This window comes from Bos indicus x Bos taurus, chromosome 7, assembly GCF_003369695.1.
Source record: "Bos indicus x Bos taurus breed Angus x Brahman F1 hybrid chromosome 7, Bos_hybrid_MaternalHap_v2.0, whole genome shotgun sequence".
NCBI lineage: Eukaryota > Metazoa > Chordata > Mammalia > Artiodactyla > Bovidae > Bos > Bos indicus x Bos taurus.
Genome location: NC_040082.1, coordinates 106,408,703 through 106,429,708, shown reverse-complemented (window position 1 = coordinate 106,429,708; position 21,006 = coordinate 106,408,703). Strand labels below are relative to the sequence as shown.

The window sequence follows — 21,006 nt, the reverse complement described above, 5'->3', positions numbered from 1 at the left end:
TCAACACAGGTTAAGGGAAATTGACTTCCCATTTGGCATCCACAGGATGTTCTCCACACAATGATCCTTTCATTGATTCAGTGCTCAAATATCTATTGAGCATCTTCTGTATGCCATGCCCTTTTCTAGGACTTTGGTTTAATAATTAAAAAAATATATATTTGTTTGCATTGTTCAGCTTGACTGGTTAGGAAAACAGAAACTATACTGAATATTTCAACAGAAAGAATTTAATGTACAAATTGGTTAAACAGATATGTGAGGACTGTCACTTCCTTAATATATAATTCCTTCTCATATTTTTTTAAACGAATTCTACCTGTATTTTTAAAATGTTTGTTATTTATTTATTTGGCTGCACAGCTCTTAATTGTAGCATGCAGGATCTTTAGTTTTGGCTTGTGGGATCTAGTTCCCTGACCAAGGATCAAACTCCAGGCCCCCTGCCTTGGGAACGTGGAGTCTTAGCCACTGGATCATCAGGGAAGTCCCCTTAACATATTTTTCAATTGACTTTTTAAAAAGAACTTCCCTTTTAAAAAACACATATTTATTTTAAAAGGAAATTTGTATTCCTATTTAAAATACAAAACCAATATCCTCTGCCTTATGTGAAAGTAGATGACCATGACATGGACTGCAGGTTATGAAATCCTGTGAAATGTTGTGGCCTGTAAGAGACTAGTCAGAGGCTGCTTTCTCTTAGCTAAAAAACAGAGATGTTAAAAACAGAGGAGTACGCATAGAGACTTTCTTCATGATTTTATCAGAATTGAGAGCAAATCATTGTTCAGGGAGTATTTCTTTCTTTCTTTCTTTTTTGCCTGCAGGATCTTAACTTGCCCAAAAGGGGTTGAATCCAAGCCCTCGAACCCAGGCCCTTGGCAGTGAAAGCGCAGAGTCCTAACCACTGGACACCAGGGAATTCCCCAAGGAGTGATTTCTAAGATGACGTTCAGTGAGTGCACTTCCCCGTCCCAGCCTTGGCCCCTCCCCTTCCCCCAACTGACCCGTCACCTCCAGGGGCACCAGGTCCTGCTCATCCTCGATGCCCCTCACCACCTGGCAGCGGTAGAGCCCGGAGTCGCTGGCCCTCAGTGGTCCCAGCAGCAACGTGGCGTTGACCCGGTGCCGGGGGTAGGCGGGAAGTGACACACGTCCCTGCCAGCCCTTGGCGACTCGGACCACGTTGTCCTTGGCTACTAGGATGGGCAAGTCCTGCCGCTGGCCTGATGCAGTCCGCACCTTGGTCCATTTGATCCGTGGGGCTTCTCGAGCTGCACCTGGCCGTGGCCGCAGGCTAAAGAGACAGGGCAGGGCCACCAACTCTGCCAGGGCAGCCCGGACTGACCCAGACCCCACTTTCTGCATGTGGAGCCCCTTCTCAGCAGTGGCTGCAGCTGCGGTGGTGTGCTGTGGGCCTGGGGTGGAGAAGGTGGAGAGAGGGCCTGATTGAGAGGCAAGGACCAGCAGAGATTGCAGCTTTCCTCACTTTACAGACAGGGAGACTGAGGCCAGAGAGGTTAGGCTGCCTATACAACATCACAGGGCAGTACACAGATCTGAGATCTGCAGCCCAGTCTGTGAGCAGAAGAGGGGTAACCGGGTCGGATCCTTTCATAGTTCTGCCTGCACTCAAAGTCCAGATCCTGGAGACCAGAGATTTGACTCTCAGTGTCACTGACGTGGCCATGGAAAAGTTAGTGTTCTCCTCTGAGCCATGGTTTCCCTAAAAGTTAAACGAGAGGCAACCATCGGAAGGGAACCGGTGTTTGTGGAGTACCTTCTGTATACCAGGCACTTTATAAATAGCAATCAGCTCATTTGCTTTTCATAACCATCTGCAGAGGTAGCCATCTCTCATCCTTTTCTGGGGGAGTTGAGGAAATTGAGGCTCACAGACATCATACTTGCTTAAGGCCACAGAGCAAATCAGGAGGCATTTCTAAAGTCTGGCCTTTTGACCACCACTGGGGAGATGCCAGGGAGAGGCATATAGGGTTTTATTTCTATTGCTACACCCATGGCAGGCATCACTAATCAATCTTCATACGATTCTCTCTCCCTTTTTTTTTCCCCTCTCTTTCTCTCTTCAGCTCATCTCAGCAAAACAGTGAGAGGCGGGAACCTCTAGCCTCTGCTGGCAATGACTAAAAATAACCTCTCAGGTGTCTTGTTCGCTTTTGACTGTTCAAAGACTTTTTTTCATCTATTCTCATTTTATTCTCCAGACCAAGCCAGAGAACCAGCAGGAGAAGACTCTCAAGTTAAAAGGCTGCCCCATCTTGTCAGTTCTCCAGACCCCAACCTCTCCCACCTCACAAGCAAACTCACCCTGCTCCCCAGCCACAAAGAGAAGCATCTGGAGAGTCAGGAGGCCTGAGACCCAGACAGACAAGGCCCCCATCCTGGACCTGAAACAAGATGGAGAGGGAGTACAGGGGTGAGTACATCCCTTCTAGACAGTTGACATGAAAGGACCAATTCCTCCCCCTCTACAGATCTGGAAATGTGGGCTAGAGAGGCCATGCATCACTCAAGGTCACACAGTCAACAAGCAAGGGCAGATCCGGGATCCAAATCCAGGACGAACTTACTTCAGAACCCCAGCAAGTGAAGTCTGATGGTCAGAGCATGAGTGCATCAAACCGGGGTTGTCTCTCTGCCTGTTGCTTGCTGTGTGACCTTGAGCAAATAGCTTAGCTTCTCTGTGCCTCAGTTTCTTTGCAGGTCAGATGGGGATAAAGTCAGGTAGTTGGAAGGAATAGATCAGTCAATTCAGTCAATACATACAAAATACTTAGCACTGCCTGGCATGAAGGGGTAAATTTCAGCTGTTATTATTATTGACTTTAACAGCCAAGATCAAAATCCCATTTTTCAAGTTGGCCTCCTAAATCAAATTGGGGGCCCCTAGAGGGCAACATCCAGTCCTAGTCTGCCTGGGGTCCCCAATTCTGGCAGTAGGCTGGCCTCCAAGCCAGCCTGTAATCTGAGTTTGCTGACTGACACGATTCTCAGCTTCAATTCCAGGATCTGGTTGTTGCCAAGATTCTATTCCTGGTTTCTGGGATTTTTGAAGAGCTGCCAAGTCCCAGCTGGAGGAAGGGGCCTCGCCCTTGCCCATCCCATCCTCCGTCTGAATTCACACTGCCTGGCGAGGAGGCCTCCTAGATCCACAGATAAACTCCTGCTGTGGGTCCAGACTTCTGTAGAGGTTGTGGCACATGATAATAAAGTGCACAAATACTGAGCACTACCTGTAAGCAAAGCCCGTTACAGGCACTGGGACACAGCACCCTCCCAGACTTCACATTCTTCCTGAGACTAGAACCCTGGTATGGCTCCTCCCTAAAGCCTCCCACTCCTCTGAAAGCCCCCTCCTTTTGTCCCCCTCCCCCACCAACGTGCCTCAGCAGGTGGGGACAGACGGGAAGTTAGAACATTACCTATAAACCCAGCCCCTGCACCCTCTTCCTGATAAAAGAATAGCCCTGAGTAGGGGAGTGTGGATGGAGTCCGGAATAGGGTCCTGCGGGGGACCGCGGGGCCCTGCCAGGTTCCAGCTCCCAGAGGCCCGGTAGGAAGGCAGGCCGGGGACCTGTCCATGGTGCTGAACTTTGGGGCGGCAACACAGAGGCACTGCCCACTCTCCTTGCCTTCTTAGGACAGTAACTCAGGGTCCAGAGAGGCTGAGTGGTTTGCCTAGGACTGCACAGCAGGGCAGAGGTCAGCTCCTGGTATGGTGTCCGTAACTACCAACGTGTAAACCTCAGCAGTTTCAACCTCCATCCCTGGCTGTCCTCATTTCCCCCTTTCAGAACCCTGAGCGGGGCAGGGTCCCCTGAGAGCTCAAGTCCTGGATAGGTATTAAAGGGTGGGGCAGGACTCTGGCTGTGCCTGCCCCAGGAGAGCCTTGCATGAGTGCGTGCTAAGTCACTTTAGTTCTGTCGGTTCTTTGCAACCCCGTGGACCGTAGCCCGCCAGGCTCCTCTGTCCATGGGATTCTCCAGGCAAGAACACTGGAGTGGGTTGCCATGCCCTCCTCCAGGGGATCTTCCTGACCTAGGGATCGAACCTGCATCTCTTACGTCTCCTGCAATGGCAGGCAGGTTCTTTACCACTAGTGCCCCCTGGGAAGCCTTAGGAGGTGGCAAGTACAGAGAATTCTCACGCACGTGCACAACCACACACCCCTCCACACACACACACTTTGTATGATTCACAGCTCAAACTATATCCTCATGACTAGGTTTCCAGGCCTGTCTCTACTCCCTACGTGTTGCTTCATCACTCTGTGCCTCAGTTTTCCCACTTGTAAAATGGGGATCACCCAGCACAGACCTCAGCATGTTACTGGGAGAATGGAAGGAGCTGACTTGTGAAGCCTAAGAAATGTTCACATAAACAACAGCTACTTGTACACAAAGGCTTGTGTGCACACTCAAATACCCAATACTGGTCCAACAAGGTGAGAGACAGAGGTTCAGCTGCACCCTCCTCCTGCCACACACACGCCTTCCCACACATACCCCGTCCCCTCCAACAGCACCCTCACACACCCACACCCTTTCTCTTAAAATACCTCTTCCCCAGGGCCACCAGAGGTGAGCATTTACACAGCTGTCTGGGCTTGTCCCCTTATTAATAATGCATGAGTCTCATACATATGCAAGTAGGGGCCTGTGGGGCTCTGGGGGAGGGGTGGCCAGGAAGAAAGAGAGGGCAGAAAGTGTGTGTGTGTGTGTGTGCGCGCGCGCGCCTGTGTCTCCCCCTCCCTCACACCCACCTCCTGTCTCAGAAGGCATTGAGTGAGGGTGAGTTTGCCCACAGGCGTGTTTTTGTGTGTTGTGCCTGGTTGTGCATCGAGGCGCTGTCCAGGCAAGGATGCGCTCTGTGTATGGGACCATGTACGAGGGTCCACAGTGGCAGTGCGTACCGGGTGGGCCCAGGGGGCCAAGTGTGGTCTCTGGGTGTGTGGGCACCAGTAATGCTTAGCAGAGGCTATGAGCACACACGTGTATGTGTTGCTGGCCTTGGAGTCAGGGTGTATTTGTGTGCGTGGGTTCAACGCATGGAACTCCTTGGAGGAGAAAGGAAGCCGGGCTCAGTTATTCAGCCCTGGTTGCCCCTTGGAGACCCGAACCCCCTGCCAATGTCTCCCCCATTAGCTCCCCAATTCTGCACGCAGACCACACCTCACACTCCCCCACCCAGGGCCCACACTGCCAACCACATGGAGAGGTCCTGGCTGTACACACGGGGCACACACACAGCCACACACTCTAGGCTCAGAGCCTTGGAGACTCACACGCACAGATTCACAGTGACATTAACAAAGAGAGACAATATGGGCACTTTCAAGGCAGGCAGCGTGTCTTCTACACAAAGACACACACCCACAGTCTCAGGCTCCCCACGGAAACCCCTCGATGAGGCCATGCTGTCAGACACAGTTCCTCACACACACTCACACATGTAGCTGCCAGCCCCTGGCACAGACCAGACTGGATAAATTGTGGCTTTGGTGACTGGTGGGCACACATCATTTTGCAACCGGGTGATGTGGCCTCGGCACAAGTTTCCTGACAAAGACACAACCTCGGTCACATTAGACTCACAGAGGACACCATAAGCATCCACCTCCTCCCAGCATGGGGTAGACACACACACATATACGCGCACACACACACACACAAGTCCCTAGCTCCTGGGGGACAGCTTCCATTTGGGAATGTCCCCACGCCAGCGAGGCTGCTGGGGTTCTGGGGTCCCACAGTCTGCCCAGGCTTCCCTCCCTGCCCTTCCCCCACAACCCCCGCTGGGGCCCAGCGCCAACCCTCTCTTCAGCCTGGCTGTCTCCCATTAATGCTGCCGAGAGGAACAAAGCCCCACACACAGGCATGGGGGTCGCTCCTGCCCAGGCTGGGCCCAGGGCCCCAGCCCCTTACTTCCCAGTGTCTGTGCCCCCAAACCAATCCAGGACTTCCACATGCATCCATATGGCCAGACAGAACTGAAGGGGTGAGGCGAGGGTCTGTGTCTGGTGGTGAGGACGCAGCCAGATGCGAAAGTACTGGGGCGGCTCCCCCTTAGCGACTGGGTGCTCTGATTGATAGCTAGGGATTTAAGGGGCTCTCACTTAGTATTCACCTCGGACACACAGCATGCTCCCCAAGAGAAGGGACAGCACCCCAACTCTAGGTCCCAGGAAACAACAGGAACCACTGTGGGATGGAGCGCCCCCAGAGCCTCCTGCCTGAGTCAAGATGTGGTAACAAGACCTGAGCCAAAAGGGCAGAGACACCGCAGGACACCCCTTCCCTATGGGGGTTCAGTCTTTGTACAGACCCCCTTCTATCGGGCTCAGGCTGGTCTGGGGAGCCCCTCACCGCTGCAGTCCATCCTGGAATCCTGCATTCATCTGGAAACTGGGAATCCCCACTTAAAATCTTGGGGTGTCTCAGCTCAGATACGGGGTGCCCTGTTCCGGAGTCCCACGCTCAGCGGGTGGCTGTTCCCCTCTTATCTCTAAACTTGGGGCTCCCCTTCTTTAGCTTTGGTTCCAGTGCCTCCCCAGCTCTAAGACCCACCCCCAGCCCGGCCCCTCCCCATCGAAGGGTCCTCTCTGCATTCTCTAGACAACCTTACCCCCAAATCCGAATCCCCCTGACATTCTCAAGCCCTCTCCTAGTTTGCCTTCCCTCCCCAACTCGAGGCTTCCCTCCCCCTCTAAGCCACCACCCCATGCTAGGGGCTTCTCTCTGATCCCAGCCCCCCCTCCCCCAAATCTTGAGCTCTGTGTGAATCCCCTAGGACCTCTCGCTCAACGTAACCCCCTCCCCACGACCGACCCCCACCTGGCTCCTAGCGCCAACGCATCCCGGGGCGGTCGACCGGCACAAAGGACGCTCGGCTGGGCTCAATCCGCGCCGGGTCCACCCCTGCGCCCTGCGCTCTGCTCGCCCCAGCGCCGCCTCAGCGCTTATAAAGGGGCTGCGGGGCTGCTTTGCGCATGCGCCCCCGCCAGCCTGAAGCCTCCAACTGTGCGAGGGAGGGGGTTCCCTCTGCCTAAAATCCCCTCCCCACTCCTACGACCACTCACCCCACCCCAGAGACGACTGTGCCAGACTTCTTCCCATTCACAATCAGTGTCCCCAGAAGTCCCATGGTGGGCCTGCTCCATCTTACAGATGGGGAAACTGAGTCCCCAGGGAGATGAAGTCTCTCTCTCAAGGTCACGCCTAGGCAAAGTGCAGAGCTGGGATTCCAATCCTGGTCTGTCTAGCTCTCCAGGGCTCACACTTTAAACAGTTTTGGCTACAGTTACTGTTTTACACCACAGTATAAGAGAGGAAGCGAGACTCAGAGAGGAAAGCAAGCTCCTTAGGGCACACAGATGGTAAGAGACTTGCAAAGTCAGGGCCCAGGTGTGTCACACCCAGAGCTGTTTCTGCCAGTGCCAGCCAGAACTATCATCCATCCACTCATTCTATTATCTAGTCAGCTTTTATGGAGCACCTGGGGTGGACCAGGTATTGTTGTTACAGAAATATTTTTGCTTTGTTGGGGGGGGTGGTGTGCATGTCTTTGTAGGGAGATCCCAGATCTCAAAGGGTCTACAATGGAATATCATTCGGCCATAAAAAGGAACGAAGTACTAATACACGTTCCAACATAGATGAACTTTGAAAATCCTATGCTGAGTGAATGAAGCCAAGCACAAAAGGGTCACAGTCTGAATCCCTTTATATGAAATGTTCAGAATAGATAGATACAGAGGCAGAGAGTAGATCGGGATGACCAGGAGCTGGGGGAGGGGAATGACGGAGGGACCCCACATGGGGACAGGGCTTCCTCTGGGCCCGCTGGACGTATTCTAGAACTAGACAGTGGTGATGGCTGCACAGTAACGTGGGTCACCGCCACTAACCGTGCACTTGCAAATGGGAAATTCTGTGTTCTGTGCATTTCCCCATAATGACAAGTGGAAATGAGGGAGGACAAAAATGTAAAGAAATCAGCCCTTTGCCTAGCAAGCCTTTCTTCCCAGGGTCTCCGTTTCTCAGCACCGAGACTGGGCTGTGCTGGCTGAGTGTCCTGCATCCATGTATGTGTGTGGCTGTATCTCTGAGGGTGGGTCTCGACTGGTGGGAAAATAAAGAAACAGAGAACTGGGTGATTTCAGCAAGATTACCAAAAAGGGGGTGAGAATGAGTGAAGGATGAAGGAAGACCCCAAGGGAGCAAGTTTGCCCTGGAAGGTCTGTGTCAGCAGGTTGTTCTGGGGGTGGGCTAGTGGTGGCCATAGGGACCAACGTGACACGCTGGGGAACTTCTCATCACAGAAGATGGATGGCGGTCGAGGGTCACACCACTGTGAGTGTCTGCAGGTGGCAGGCCGCAGGGACAGGAGTCTGGGTGACTTGTGTGGGGGCAGCTTGGCCCCCACAAGTCCAGAGTTCAAAACCCCTTTCTGAGGAGTTCCATGCTGGTCTAATGGTTAGAATTCCACACTTTCACTATCATGGCCAAGGTTCAGTCCCTGGTCAGGAAACTGAGACCCCACAGGCTTTGAAGCATGCCACCCCCCCAAAAAAATCCTCTCTGAAATCCCTAACAGTGTAACTCTGGACCAGCCATTTCATTTTCCTGTGTCTCAGTTTCCCTGTCAAAAACAGGGATCATTAAACGTAAACCACCTTAAGGGTTGCTGGGAGAGTGAAATGGGAAGTAAACACAGAAGCTGGGAGCTGCTATCAAGCTGCTGCCCGTTTTCCAGCCAAGAAAACTGAGGCTCAGGGAGATAGGACCCCCTGCCTGAGGTTGCAGAGTATGGGTAGGGGCCAACTGGGAGCCCTGATGCTGAAGCTGAAACTCTAATACTTTGGCCACCTAATGCGAAGAGCTGACTCATTTGAAAAGACCCTGATGTTGGGAAAGACTGCGGGCAGGAGAAGGGGGTAACCCAGGATGAGATGGTTAGATGGCATCATCGACTCAATGGACGTGAGCTTGAGTAAACCCAGGGAGATAGTGAAGGACAGGGAAGCTTGCATGCTGCAGTCCACGGGGTCACAAACAGTCGGACACGACAGAGCTTCTGAACAACGACAAGTGGGAGACCAGGTCTGTGGCTTCCGAACCAAGCTAATCCCCACCCTGACTCCCCCCACTTGTTCCCTCCGCCCTCCTCCCCCCTCCCTGGCTCCCCTCACTGGTGCCAGGGCTGAGCTTAGAGGGACTGGCCTGGGGCCTGGGAGCAGGCTGTTGCTGGGGGCTTGAACGAGGCAACCTTGCCTGGGAATCTGCTGGGCTCAAAGAGCTATTTATAGGCCTGCACTGGGAATGGGCCAGCGGCCTCCCACCCTCAGCCCTGAGTGCCCTCTCTGTCTCCCCCACACTGGGTCTTAGGCCAGGGACTGCTGCGAGTCGGGGGCGGGAACAGGGGAGGAGGCTGGTTGCCCAGAAGATGAGCTAGGAGGCAGGACCCTCCTGGAGAGCTGGGCCTCAGGAACAGACGCTGTCCCCTGAAATGCCTCTCACACACCTGACATATCCACGGGGCACGTGCAAGCATATTCACACCTGTCACATACAACGTCATTACCAACCACTGATACGATGTCATATCCCAGACGTACAGTGAGAGCACGTGCAGCCCAGCCACACCTGGCCAGGCCACATATAAGTCACACGGGCCGCTCACACTGTCACCTGGCCACACACAAGTCATATCTACTGTACAACCAAACTCACAACTCTGAGCCCAGCTGCACCCAGCCCCTTCACACTCAAACACACCTGTTGCCGTGCATACCCACGGAAACAGCCTTCCTGGCAGCCACAAACAGCTCACGTCTGCCCCACGTTGTTTACAGCCAAGCATGATTACAGCCATGGGCATACCTACAGTCAGCACCCAACCGTGACCACCTGATGCCAAGTCGCATGGAGACAGGCCCCCGGGGCCACACTCACAGCACAGTCACTCATGTTCACCGTCCAACACACTCAGTTGTGGCCCAAGGTGTTCCCTGTCCAGCTCAGCTCAGCCCCTTCATGTGCGGCCACCCCCTCTCCTGCCCACTGTCATCTCCACTTACCTGGAGATGGTAAGGCTCACAAGCTTACCTCCTGCAGGACCGACGAGTCCTGTCAGAAACAAGTGAGCATCCTTTTACCCTGAGCTGGGCCCTGCAGTACCCATGCAGGCCCCGGTGGATAAATCAGACCCAGATCGGCCCCACATGGGGCTGCCAACCCCAGAGGATTCCATCACCCTTACCTCCACAGGCTCTCCAGGCTGCGGACTTGGGACAATCATTACACTTATGCCCCAGGGGGAAACTGAAGCGCAAAGCAATCTGAGGGCTTTTCCCTGCCCTACTCCAAGGTGACAAACTTATGGGAAGTGGGACCTGTTTTCTACCATGAGGGTGGCTGTCTCCCCAGAGTCCTTGGTGACCTATACTTGCTGTGTGACTTCAGCAAATCCATGACCTTCTCTGAGCCTCCATTTTCTCTCCTGAAAAATGCAGAACTCAGCTCAACTCCAGAGTGAGACTGAAGTTTGCATCCCGGTTCCCCTGGGTGACCTTACATAAATGACTTCTTTGCCTCAGTTTCCCTCAGCCAACCAGAGTTACAGTTCCTGGCTCTTCTAAATTTCCCTCTGCCCTACCCCCTGGGGTGAGGAAGGAGGGAGTGATTAGTCTCTTCTCACTAAGGCAAATGAATGGACCACTTTTGGCTGCTCTGCTGGGAGCTTAGAGCTGCTAATTCCCTGGAGAAACAGGAGGTTCTTTCATGCCCAGGCGCCGGTGGGGTGAGGAGGCGGGAAGAGGGTACGAAGCTGGCTTCATCCCAGTGGGCATGGTGGCTCCATGCCAAGACCAGGAGTGGTAAGGGGGGCCTTGGGGCTGTGCATATCCTCCCTGGGGAACCTTGGCTGCTGAGTGGCTGAGCGGCTGTATCCTTCGCTGTAAAATGGGAGTGACAAGGACCAGCACAGCAGATTTAACGATCTAGTGGATGGAGACAGACGTGGCTTCAAGTTAAACACAGGGTAGGTGCTCAACAAAGGTCAACCACTGTTGTTATATGTCAGCCTGAAGAGTCCACTGAATTCTCTAGCAGTCCCATAAATAGAATTCTCTTAATTTCACAGATAAGGAAACCAGCTCAGAGAGGTCAACATATTTGTCCAAGATCACACAGCCAATGAGTGAATGGCCTAACCAAGATTTGAACCTGATCTGGAGTCTCCAGGGTCCATACTCTTCCTAAATTCTTCTAGAGGTAGGGAGATGTTTTTTTTGACAGCCCCCGCCCCCCCCAGACCCCGCCAGCCCTGGCCCTCAAACCAGCAGAGCCAGGTCTGGATGGCACGAGGCCATGACTGAATGCAGGAAGTCCTGGCAGGCAGGGGCTGATGGGGTGGCCCTTCCGCTGGTGTCCCAGTTTCCCAGACAGCCCCCACTCCTGGTGTGGACTTGGGCAGACACTAGAAGGATGCCAGGAGGACCATTCCCCCAGCCCTTGAAGAAAGGGCTGGATCCCAGACCATTCAGTTAAAGCCAGGAACTGCAGCCTCTTGCCAGTGGCTGCTCTGTCCAGAAGTCTCCATTCACGCGGATTGGATGGGATACCGCCTTTCTCAAACACCTTTCTTGACTGCTTTAGGCCCAGCAGGATCTCAACTCACATATTTTATTCAAATTCATGGTCTTTTTATTCAACCAGGCCTTTGCTTATGCTGTTCACTCTGCCTGCCCATCCACCTCCCCACTCCAATTTTTCTCACCTTGGTGAATTCCTGCCCACTCAATAAGATACAGGCACAATATCCCCTCTCCCAGGAAGCCCTCCCTCAGGTAGACCCTCTACTTCTCCAGCCTCATCTCTCCCTCTGGCTCAGCTCTGGTCCCATGGGGCTGGGATTATATGTGTCTAGTCCTTTCTTCCCCAGATTGGGAGATCTTCAGATATGGGGCTGGAACTGAGACCTCTCATAGTCCTCAGCATCACTCAGCACAGGGCTGGGCAGTAGGGAGTGGCAGGAGTTGTTTACTGAATCAGTGAACCAAACCTTTAGCGGTGTATCTGAGGCTTTGTATAATCCAGCTTGGCAAATTCCTGTTCATCTTTCAAAACCCACCTCACATTACCCCTCCTCCAAGAAGCCTGTCCCAGGCAGCATTTACTGCCAAGATAGATTTGGAAGCCAGGACTTCTGTGTCCCAGTGGTGACACACAAGGCTGATAAAGACGCCCAGTACTGGCACCAATGGCTTCTTCCCCAACTCTTCCTTTGGCCTCTGGGAGGCAGTGAAGTGCAGGGATTCCCAAGCTGTGGGCTTCCCTGGTGGCTCAGTGCTGAAGAATCCTGCTTGCCATGCAGGAGACGTGGAAGATGTGAGTTCGATTCCTGGGTTGGGAAGATCCCCTGGAGAAAGAAATGGCAACCAACTCCAGTATTCTTGCCTGGGTAATCCCGTGGACAGAAGAGCCTGGAGAGGGTCGCAAAAGAGTCAGACATGACTTCCCTGGTGGCTCAGACAGTAAAGAATTCTTCTGCAGTTAGGGAATGAACTCGGCAGACTTCGTTCTACTGGTGGGAAGATATCATTATAAGAAGTCTCTTGCACTTTAAAACTAGTGCTCTATACCCGCAGGTACCAAAGGACAGCCGCCCACACACAGTAGGCACACATTTTCTTTAGATACCTGCATTTTCCCTCCAGATCTGAGAGACTTGTTTGTAGAAATCCATGGCCCCCTTGTTTTCCACCGAAGTAGGAAATGTCACTGCCTGTCTCCTTGTAGGGCTGGCCTTGGGGAAGTCCTAGGGAAGGAAGGCTCCTCCTCTAGTAAGCATCTCCAGCTTCAGTTTTTTATTGTTGTTTAGTCATTGTGCTGTGCTCAGTCATGTCCGACTCTGTCCATAGAGATTCTCGAGGCAAGAATACTGCAGTGGGTTGCCATGCCCTTTTCCAGTGCATCTTCCCAACCCAGGGATCGAACCCAGGTCTCCCTCATTGCAGGTGGATTCTTCACCGTCTGAGCCACCAGGGAAGTCGTGTCTGACTCTTTAGTGACCCCCTGGAATGTACCCCTCCAGGCTCTTCTGCCCCTGGGATTTCCCAGGCAAGAATACTGGAATTGGTTGCCATTTCTTTCTTCCCAACCCAGGAATCGAACTCAGGTCTCCCATGTCTCCTGCATTGCAAGCAGGATTCCTTTCCACTGAGCCAGCAGGGAAGCCCGCAATCAAGCCCGCAATCACTGGATCAGGGCCCTTTAAGAGGCAGGCACTGAGGGGCGGGGCAAATTAAACCACGCCCCGGTCTCGAGGGCCAGGCGCGCCTGCGCGGCTTTCACGCGGTTCCGGATCTTGCTTTTGGTTCCGAAAGCAGTTTGAGAGAAACTGAGGCTCCGAGAAGGAACGACCACTCCCTAAACCGATAGGAAACCTATTTACCTTCCTTGGACCCACTGTGAAAGGCCTGGCCTGGGATCGTTAGCAGTGTCTCCGAAACTCCAGCTTTTTCCACCAAGGGGTTGGTTGGTCAAGGAGACATTTAGGCCTGGAGAGACCGGGCAGTGATGGATCTTGTGCCGCGCTACAGGTGAGGACGCGTAGATTCTGAGGCGTGAACAGAGTCGCGCTCTGGCCGCCTGGATTCGAACCTGGACTGAGCCCAGCTCTGAGTCCTGCGAGGCCTCGTGGAACCGAGATGGCCCACTCTTTGGTTTGTCCAGAGACAGTGAGCAGGTGAGAGCCCCGGGCAGGGGTGGGGTGTGAACGGGGAGCAGGCAGTGGCGGACGAGGCCCTTGGCCTGGAGTGCAGTCCCTAAGGGGCAGACAGAAATGAGGGAAGCGGTGGTGAGGAAGGGGTGAGCCAGGTATAGGTGGGCCCGCGCCACGGTGCTCAGCACCTCTCCACGCTGCGACTCTGCCTTTAGGGTGAGTTCGGTGCTGAATCGGAACACCAGGCAGTTTGGCAAGAAGCATCTGTTCGACCAGGACGAGGAGACGTGTTGGAACTCGGACCAGGTGAGGCACTCTCTCCCTGGAGTCTCCACCCCTAGTGTGAATCAGAATCAGGGCGGGGAGTCTAAGAGATTCCCTATTGGTCCAGTGGTTGAGAGACTGATTTCCCTGCTGAGCGTGTGGGTTCAACCCCTGATTTTGGAACTAAGATCCTACAAGCTGTGCTGCACTGCCAAAAGAAATGAATGAAAGAATTAGGGGTCCAGTGTCCCCTGAGAATTTGGGGGCTCCCCAGCTGGGCAGATTAGCCAGGAAGGGAACCTGTGCTCACACTATGCTCCCCACCCCTCATGGACTGTGTGAATGAGAGAGACATGGCAGGGCTGCGTCTGAAGTGCTCACGGGCCTTTCCTTTTCTGTCTGCTTCCAGGGTCCCTCCCAGTGGGTAACACTGGAGTTCCCCCAGTGCATCTGTGTCTCCCAGCTGCAGATCCAGTTCCAGGGGGGCTTCTCCAGTCGCCAGGGCCGCCTGGAAGGTACTGGAAAACCCTGGAAAGTAGGGGATTAGAGAGGGCTCGCTGGTCTCACTGCCTCTTTCTCTGCTACAGGTTCTCTGGGGAGTGAGGCTCTTAGCAAGATTGTGGATTTTTACCCTGAGGACAACAACTCGCTTCAGATATCCTGTTTCAGCCGCTGGGTGGGATGATCTGTGCCTCTGAAAGCTGTGGGCCCCGGCCTGTGACCTTGGGCAAGTGGCCTCTAGGTCTCCACTGGTTCACCTGTAAAATGGGCTCACGACAGTCTGTTCTGTGTGAGAGCTTCTCAGGGACCAACAGTGTGCGGGTGACCCAGCGCAGTGGATGTATCTGAGCTGGGGCTGGCAGGTGGGAAAAGATAAATCTGTTTCCCTTGACTGTTCAACTTACACCTTCCCAGTGCCACCTGCTGAGGTGGACCGGCTGAAGGTGACATTTGAGGACACCACTGATTTCTTTGGCCGAGTGGTCATCTATCACCTACGTGTGCTAGGGAAGAAGAAGGAGTGAGGCTGCTGGGTGGCTGCCTCCTCCAGGAAGCACAGCAGAGTCCTTCAAGTTCTGCACAGAAGGTTTATTGGTTCCTCTTGGAAAGGGCCCCCTCCCACCGTCTGTCCAGGAGCTGCCTTTGAAGCCGGTTCTGGGTTCCCCCAGCTCTGGGTCAACCATTTTGTTCCCTGAGTGTCTTGAGTCCCTGGTGGGCAGTGTTTACTCGGGGTCGGCAGGCACCAGGTTGCTCTGGAAGAGTTTGAGGATGTGGTTCTCGATCACCTGTTGCACTGGGAACAGAACAGGGAGGAGGTGGGCCACGAACTGAACGGCGGCTGCAGAGGCACAGGCTGACCTGTACCTTCCCCTCGGGGTATGAGCAGGGCCCTCAGCCCTGGGGCCTGGATGGAGGACCCATTTCCTCCTCAGGGAGGTCAGATCCATGCCAGAGAACAGCTGGGAAGACAGAGGGCCCCTCCCTAGCAACCTCAATTTCCCCGAAGTTTGTAAAAATGCATTTTGGGAGGTTTTTCAGTTATAAAAATATTCCTTACCCAGCAAAATTGACAAACTGGAACTTTTAGAGTTGAGAAGGACTGTGAGAAATTATTTGTTTCAAGGGACTAAAACTTCATCAAGAAAGGATGGAATGGGATATTTCCCGTGCACCACCCCCCATGACCCCAGGGATTAGTTCTGTTAGGATCTCCCCATTTTCTGAAGTAGGGACTCAAACTGGGGTCTGTCTCCAGCCCCCATTCACATCCACTTCCTGCCATGGAGGGGGCTGGTCTCCACGGCCATGCGCACTGTGGCCCTCGTGGTATCCTCGCCCCATCGGGGCCTCCTTTAGACCACTCAGTGCCTGCACGTCCCTCCATTACGGCCCCTGTCACCGATACACATCGGCCTCCTGCCCCAGTACACGGGAGCCCCGAGAGCTGGGACTAGTACGTGCCCAGGCCAAGTATACACCAGCACCTGATGTTTGCTAACATGAACACTCGCTGCTCGCATCTGACATCCAAAAGGGGTGTCCCGGGCACCCTGCTGTGGGTTACCCCACCTACAGCACCCGGACACTGCCTCCAAGGGTCTCAGGCCAACCTTTCCGATATCCCAAGGCCACGGCGAGGTCCATCGGGGTGTAGCCGGAGTCTGCCTCAGTGGTGAGATCAGCTCCTCGGGCTGCAAAGCAGAACAGGTGCTGCAGAGGAAGCTGGGCTGGAGACTAGGAGCCTGGGTGGGGTGCGGAGGTGCAGGGACTACCCACCACGCAGCCACGGGTCTGCTGGTAGCTGTGTGGCCCTGGACTAGAGCCTGACTTGATGCATGTGGCCACTGGGATCTCCACCTCCAGGGTCTCTGAGGTATGCAGAGTGTGGGTGCTCAAGCCAGTTGGCCAGACCCCTGTGCTGTTCCTGCCACCTCCTATCCCCACCGCAGTCCTCCAGGAGAAAGCTCTTACCCATCCCAAGAGCAGTTCAGGCAGAGCTCAGACCCCTCCCTGGCCGCCAGGATTCCTGCAGGGCCAGCCTCTATTCCACTTACCCAGCAAGGCCTCCACGCACTTCACATGGTTCCCACGCACGGCGTACAGCAGTGGCGTCCCTCCATTCTGTCAGGAACGGGTAGAGGACCACCGACACCGTCTTTCCCAGGTTCCCATGACACCCCCATACCTTCCAATTTAATGTGGTTCCTCCTGTTTGTCACTTGGCCCATCTAGTTTCTTCCCTGGATCTCAGCTTACATACTGCTTCTTCCAGGAAGCCCACCCTGACTTCCCTTGGCTCTCCAGGCAGCCTCGGCTCTGTTCACTACATCTGAGCTGTTTATGTGTCAGCTAAACCCCTCAAAAAAAACAAAACAAAACAAAAAAAACTGGGAGCTCTGTGAGGCTTGGGGATGGGTGTCAGCACTCCGAACAGACTTGGTACCCTGTGAGGCGCCCAGGGCCAGTAGGTGGCGCCTCACCCAGTCATAGATGTTGATGTCCACGTCTCGTTCCAGCAGAAGCCCCACGATGTCCGTGTAGCCACCGGTGCTGGCCAGTGACAGGGCACTCTCCCGCTCCTTGGCCAGGATGTGGGGGTCGGCACCCTGGGAAGAGCAGAGGGGGCAGTGACAGAGCCAGGGCAGAGGGAGGGCTGGGGGCAGCCTCTGCAATCCTGGGGCCCCCGTGTTAGCTCCATCTTACAGACACGGCCCCAGCAGACTCAGCTGAAACCGCTGCCCGCCCTCCAGTCCTCAGGAAGCCCCAGCTGGGCTGGGACGCACCCACTCAAGCAAGAAGCGGACAGTCTCGATCTCTCCAAAGGCGGAGGCCCAGATGAGGGGGGTGAAGCCGCGCTCGTCCGGCTTGTTGATGAGGTTGTCGCCTGGCAGGAGGGGGTGGTACCACTGGGATGTACCCCTGCCCACTCTCCCCAAGGCTGTAGAACTGGGGACGGGGTGGGCGGCTGGGGTCAGGTGTGGGGCAGGGAGGCATACGTGTGGATGACACATGTGGACATGCGCAGGCACATGTACAGACGTTGGCACACATGTGGAGGCTCAGGTCATGTCAGCAGCCACACGCACACACCAGCAGGTGAAGTCACGCTGGCGTACGCGTGTGGGCATGGACACACTGGCACACACGTGTGGGCACACACCTTTCCTCAGATGCTCCTTCAGTTGGCTCAGCTCCCCTTGGGCTGCAAGCTGGTGGATGGACAGGGCTGGGGGCCAAAGAGAGGCAGAGTCCTCACCTGTCCCATCCCTGCTCCATTACTCCCTGTCCAAAGTTGCGCCTCTCAGCCCCTGCCACCCCGCCACTTCTCTCGCCCCGGGGACCAAGGGCCCACTCACAGTCCAAGGTTGCTGGCAGGGCCGAGACCTCATTGCCCCGCTGCCGGTTGGTGAGGGTCGTTGAGTGCTTCAGGGAGTTGCCTGCTGGGAGAGAGAAAGGGCTTTGGTTTCCCCTCAGTATGTCTTGGGTTTTAAGGCCAGACCCTGGAGGCTTGGCAGAGAAGGCAATGGCGACCCACTCCAGTACTCTTGCCTGGAAAATCCCATGGACGGAGGAGCCTGGTAGGCTGCAGTCCATGGGGTCACCGAGTTGGACACGACTGAGCGACTTCACTTTCACTTTTCCCTTTTATGCATTGGAGAAGGAAATGGCAACCCACTCCAGTGTTCTTGCCTGGAGAATCCCAGGGACGGGGGAGCCTGGTGGGCTGCCGTCTATGGGGTCGCACAGAGTCAGACATGACTGAAGTGACTCAGCAGCAGCAGCTGAGGGCTTGGAATTACCAGAGGCTGTGCCTGTCTCCAGTATCCACTCACTCCACCCTCTCAGAGGCCCAGGGTGTATATTTCTCCTCCATCCTGGCGAGGTTCTGCACAAAGTCCCTGCCCTCAAGGGCCCATGGACAAGCCAGGGAGTCAGACAGAAATAGAAACAGAATGAAAGCTTAAGCTGAAATACGGGCTCAGGAGAAATGAAAAGCAGGTGGAAGAGGGGCAGAAAGAAGGAAGGGTGGGGGGTTAGTCCCCTTCAGAGAAAGTGGTCAGAAAGGGCCACTCTAAAGAGGCCCAACTGGGAGCCTGGCCAGCTGAAGAAACCTGGGGAGAGGTGCAGGAAGAGCATTTCACACAGCGGGAACAGCAGGGGCAAAGGCCCTTGGGGGACTGAGTAAGACACTCTCAAAAGATTCCCATCAAAAGAAATCCTTGGGTCCTCAATAAGTCAGACACAGAATTATCCGACCTAGCATGGTACCCCCCAAAGAGTTGAAATCACATGTTCAGACAAAAAGTGTACATACATGTTCACAGCAGCATTATTCACCAAGAGGAACAACCCAAATGTCCATCAGGGGTAAATGAATACAGTAAATATGGTCCTTCCATACTACAGATCAGTCAGCTATAAAAAGGACGAAGTACTGACACACATTACAAGGTAGGTGAACCTTAAAAACACGCTGAGTGAAAGAAGCCAAACAGAAAAGGCTGCAAGTTGTATGAACCCATGTATAGGAAATGTCCAGAACAGGCAAGTGCATAGGAACCGAAAGCGGATTTTGGTTGCCAGGGGCTGGAAGAAGGGGATGGGGAGTGACTGCTAATACCTCTGGGGTTTTCCTTTTGGGGCGATGGAAGCGTTCTAGAACTACAAAGATGTGGAAGTGACACACCATGGTAACTTACTGCCACTGACTTGTAAGCAATTCCAGTTAAAATGGTTAATTTTATGTGCATTTTAACACAATTAAAAAAAAAAAAACAGTTAAGCAATCCCTCACAGGGTGGAGAGGGAAGACACATTCAAGGTGATGGGACATAAAGACAGAGGGCTCGTCTTGGGCCTGATATGCCACCGTTCTTGCATCCCAGAAGCAGGAGTCCAGGGGAAGTATCCTACCTTGAGGTGAGGAGCTGCCAGCATCTGACTCAGGATTCCCAGGCTCTGGGGTACAGGGGAAGAGACTGAGGACCACAGTGTCTGAGCCGTCAGGGGCCTCGTCCCTGGGGTCTTCGGGGTCCCCAAATTCTGGGGTTAAAGGCTGCTGGGTCAGGCTGAGATCCTCGGCAGGTTGGGTGTGCTCCATGGGGAAAGCTGGTGGAAGGGCCAAACAGGGAGAGATGGCAATAATTATCAATAACTCATTAAGTAGGCACTGACTGCATACCTGGCCTTACACAGTAAGGGTGGGTAAACTCAGACTCAGCCAGAAAATTAACACCAGAGTCCAGTTTTAATTGGCCTTCTCAGACCTACTCCTTCCCACCACCAGAGCACACACAACAGGCATTGTTTAAAAGCCCTGGCTCTGGGGTCCGCTGTCTGTTTGAATCCCTCCACTTTATACGCTGTGAAAGCTTGGGCATCTGACTTAATTTCTCTAAGCCTCAGTTTCCTCATTAAAAAAATGGGGACATGAGGCCTAAAAAAATCATGTCTGTAAATATCTGAGCAGGAGGCCTGATACTCGGGCAGATCTTAATAAATGTCTGCTGTTGTTTTTTGGGGGGAGGGGGGAAATCCCTAGAATGAGCGAGGGCTCAACAAAGATGTGATTGGCTGCATCTCACCCTCCCCTCCCAAGCCAATCCATCAGGGTCCACTCACCTCCAGCTAGCCTCCTCTGTCACCCGACGCCGCAAGTCAGGGTACCCCCAAACTTGGGGGCGCAACTCACAAACTTTTCCAATTGATGTAAGGGGCAGCAAGATGGAGCCTGTACTGTCCGCGCCTTGCCTGCTTCTGCTGGGACGAGAGCAACTTGATACGCGACCGCTACCCCCCACCCCGAGTTCTCCCACTGCGCCTGCGCACCCCCGCCCCCCGCAAAAGTGCGGAAAGGCTGGAGCAGTAGGAGCGGTTTCGGGCCCTTTAAGGCTTGAGGGAGGGCCGTGGCTTCCGCCAGGGCAAGAATTGTGCAGTTGCGCCTGCGCATTCCCGTCCCCGCCGCCCCGGAGGAAGCCTGGTAGGGTCGGGAGGGATGGGCGGGGCCTCAGAGAGCTCTCTCTCGAGTTCTCGGCTCTCGTCCTCCTCACCCCTAACTCCGCCCACGTTTTTCCTGACGCAGCCAATCGGCTCCGCCTTCGGGCTTTCTTTAGTAGAGGGGCGCGAGGGACTCCACCACTGCTGCCCCCTTCCGTAAACAATATCTCCTATGCAGGTGGGGGGGCTCAAGAGCCTCTGCAGGGATTTGGTGGCAGCAGTGGGGTACAAGTGCATGGAGTATTTCCCCAGTTTGTCTGCCTCCGGAAAAGGGGTTCGGTAAAGGAGGGAGCCCTTGCCCCTCCTCCGCCTGAGGCGTCCCTCCTGGAGCTTCAAGGGGTCTCCGGCCCCTCTTCACTCACCTCCCGATTGCCTCTTTCCCCAGTCTCTCAGTCACCGCCCTTCTGTCTGGGTTGAATAAGAATCTAGATGGGAAGACCAATTAGTACCGGAACTGGATAAGCGCGGCGTCCAGTTTCGCAGGGAAAGTTT

The 21,006-nt window shown here is 54.2% G+C and overlaps 3 protein-coding genes across 12 annotated transcripts in view; 1 reads left to right on the top strand and 2 right to left on the bottom strand.

Moving 5' to 3' along the window:
* Window positions 1–6,976, bottom strand: part of NCAN (neurocan) — a 30,429-nt gene extending 23,453 nt beyond the window's left edge. Inside the window, exons 1-4 of one of the 3 annotated variants that reach the window (XM_027548387.1) lie at window positions 6,861–6,976; window positions 2,598–2,722; window positions 2,335–2,414; window positions 1,011–1,421 (exon numbers count right to left, since the gene is read on the bottom strand). In XM_027548387.1, coding sequence (XP_027404188.1) covers window positions 1,011–1,421; window positions 2,335–2,414; window positions 2,598–2,644 — 538 coding nt within the window. In that variant the 5' untranslated portion in view covers window positions 2,645–2,722; window positions 6,861–6,976. The remainder of the gene's footprint in view (window positions 1–1,010; window positions 1,422–2,334; window positions 2,415–2,597; window positions 2,723–6,860) is intronic. The other 2 variants (XM_027548388.1, XM_027548389.1) reach the window with 2 other exon arrangements.
* A 6,375-nt stretch (window positions 6,977–13,351) lies between these two features.
* On the top strand, window positions 13,352–15,610 carry NR2C2AP (nuclear receptor 2C2 associated protein). Its single transcript, XM_027548382.1, has 5 exons — window positions 13,352–13,776; window positions 13,968–14,058; window positions 14,426–14,531; window positions 14,604–14,671; window positions 14,922–15,610. The coding sequence occupies exons 1-5, from the start codon at window positions 13,739–13,741 to the stop codon at window positions 15,039–15,041; spliced, it is 423 nt and encodes a 140-aa protein (XP_027404183.1). The 5' UTR covers window positions 13,352–13,738; the 3' UTR covers window positions 15,042–15,610.
* Window positions 15,090–20,966, bottom strand: RFXANK (regulatory factor X associated ankyrin containing protein). 8 transcript variants are annotated; one of them, XM_027548374.1, is made up of 11 exons: window positions 20,877–20,966; window positions 20,140–20,274; window positions 19,432–19,626; window positions 17,874–17,957; window positions 17,678–17,743; window positions 17,301–17,401; window positions 16,998–17,123; window positions 16,572–16,638; window positions 16,294–16,385; window positions 16,128–16,208; window positions 15,090–15,310 (listed from the first exon to the last, which is right to left on the bottom strand). In XM_027548374.1, exons 3-11 carry the CDS (start codon window positions 19,616–19,618, stop codon window positions 15,299–15,301), a joined length of 816 nt encoding a protein of 271 aa, XP_027404175.1. In that variant the 5' UTR covers window positions 19,619–19,626; window positions 20,140–20,274; window positions 20,877–20,966; the 3' UTR covers window positions 15,090–15,298. The 8 variants fall into 8 exon arrangements, with proteins under 8 accessions (XP_027404175.1, XP_027404177.1, XP_027404174.1 ...); XM_027548376.1 differs by having other exon boundaries at window positions 17,874–17,954; XM_027548373.1 differs by lacking the exon at window positions 20,877–20,966 and having other exon boundaries at window positions 20,140–20,383.
* Between the last annotated feature and the right edge of the window lie 40 nt (window positions 20,967–21,006).

Coding starts and splice junctions, on each gene's coding strand:
- NR2C2AP (XM_027548382.1), top strand. CDS start 13,739: ATGGCCCACTCTTTGGTTTGTCCAGAGACAGTGAGCAG. Junction 14,059..14,425: donor CGTGTTGGAACTCGGACCAG/GTGAGGCACTCT, acceptor GTCTGCTTCCAG/GGTCCCTCCCAGTGGGTAAC. Junction 14,672..14,921: donor AGGACAACAACTCGCTTCAG/ATATCCTGTTTC, acceptor TGTTCAACTTAC/ACCTTCCCAGTGCCACCTGC.
- RFXANK (XM_027548374.1), bottom strand. CDS start 19,618: ATGGAGCACACCCAACCTGCCGAGGATCTCAGCCTGACCCAGCAGCCT. Junction 17,744..17,873: donor CCTGCCAGCAACCTTGGACT/GTGAGTGGGCCC, acceptor TTTGGCCCCCAG/CCCTGTCCATCCACCAGCTT. Junction 16,639..16,997: donor ACATCAACATCTATGACTGG/GTGAGGCGCCAC, acceptor CGTTCCTGACAG/AATGGAGGGACGCCACTGCT.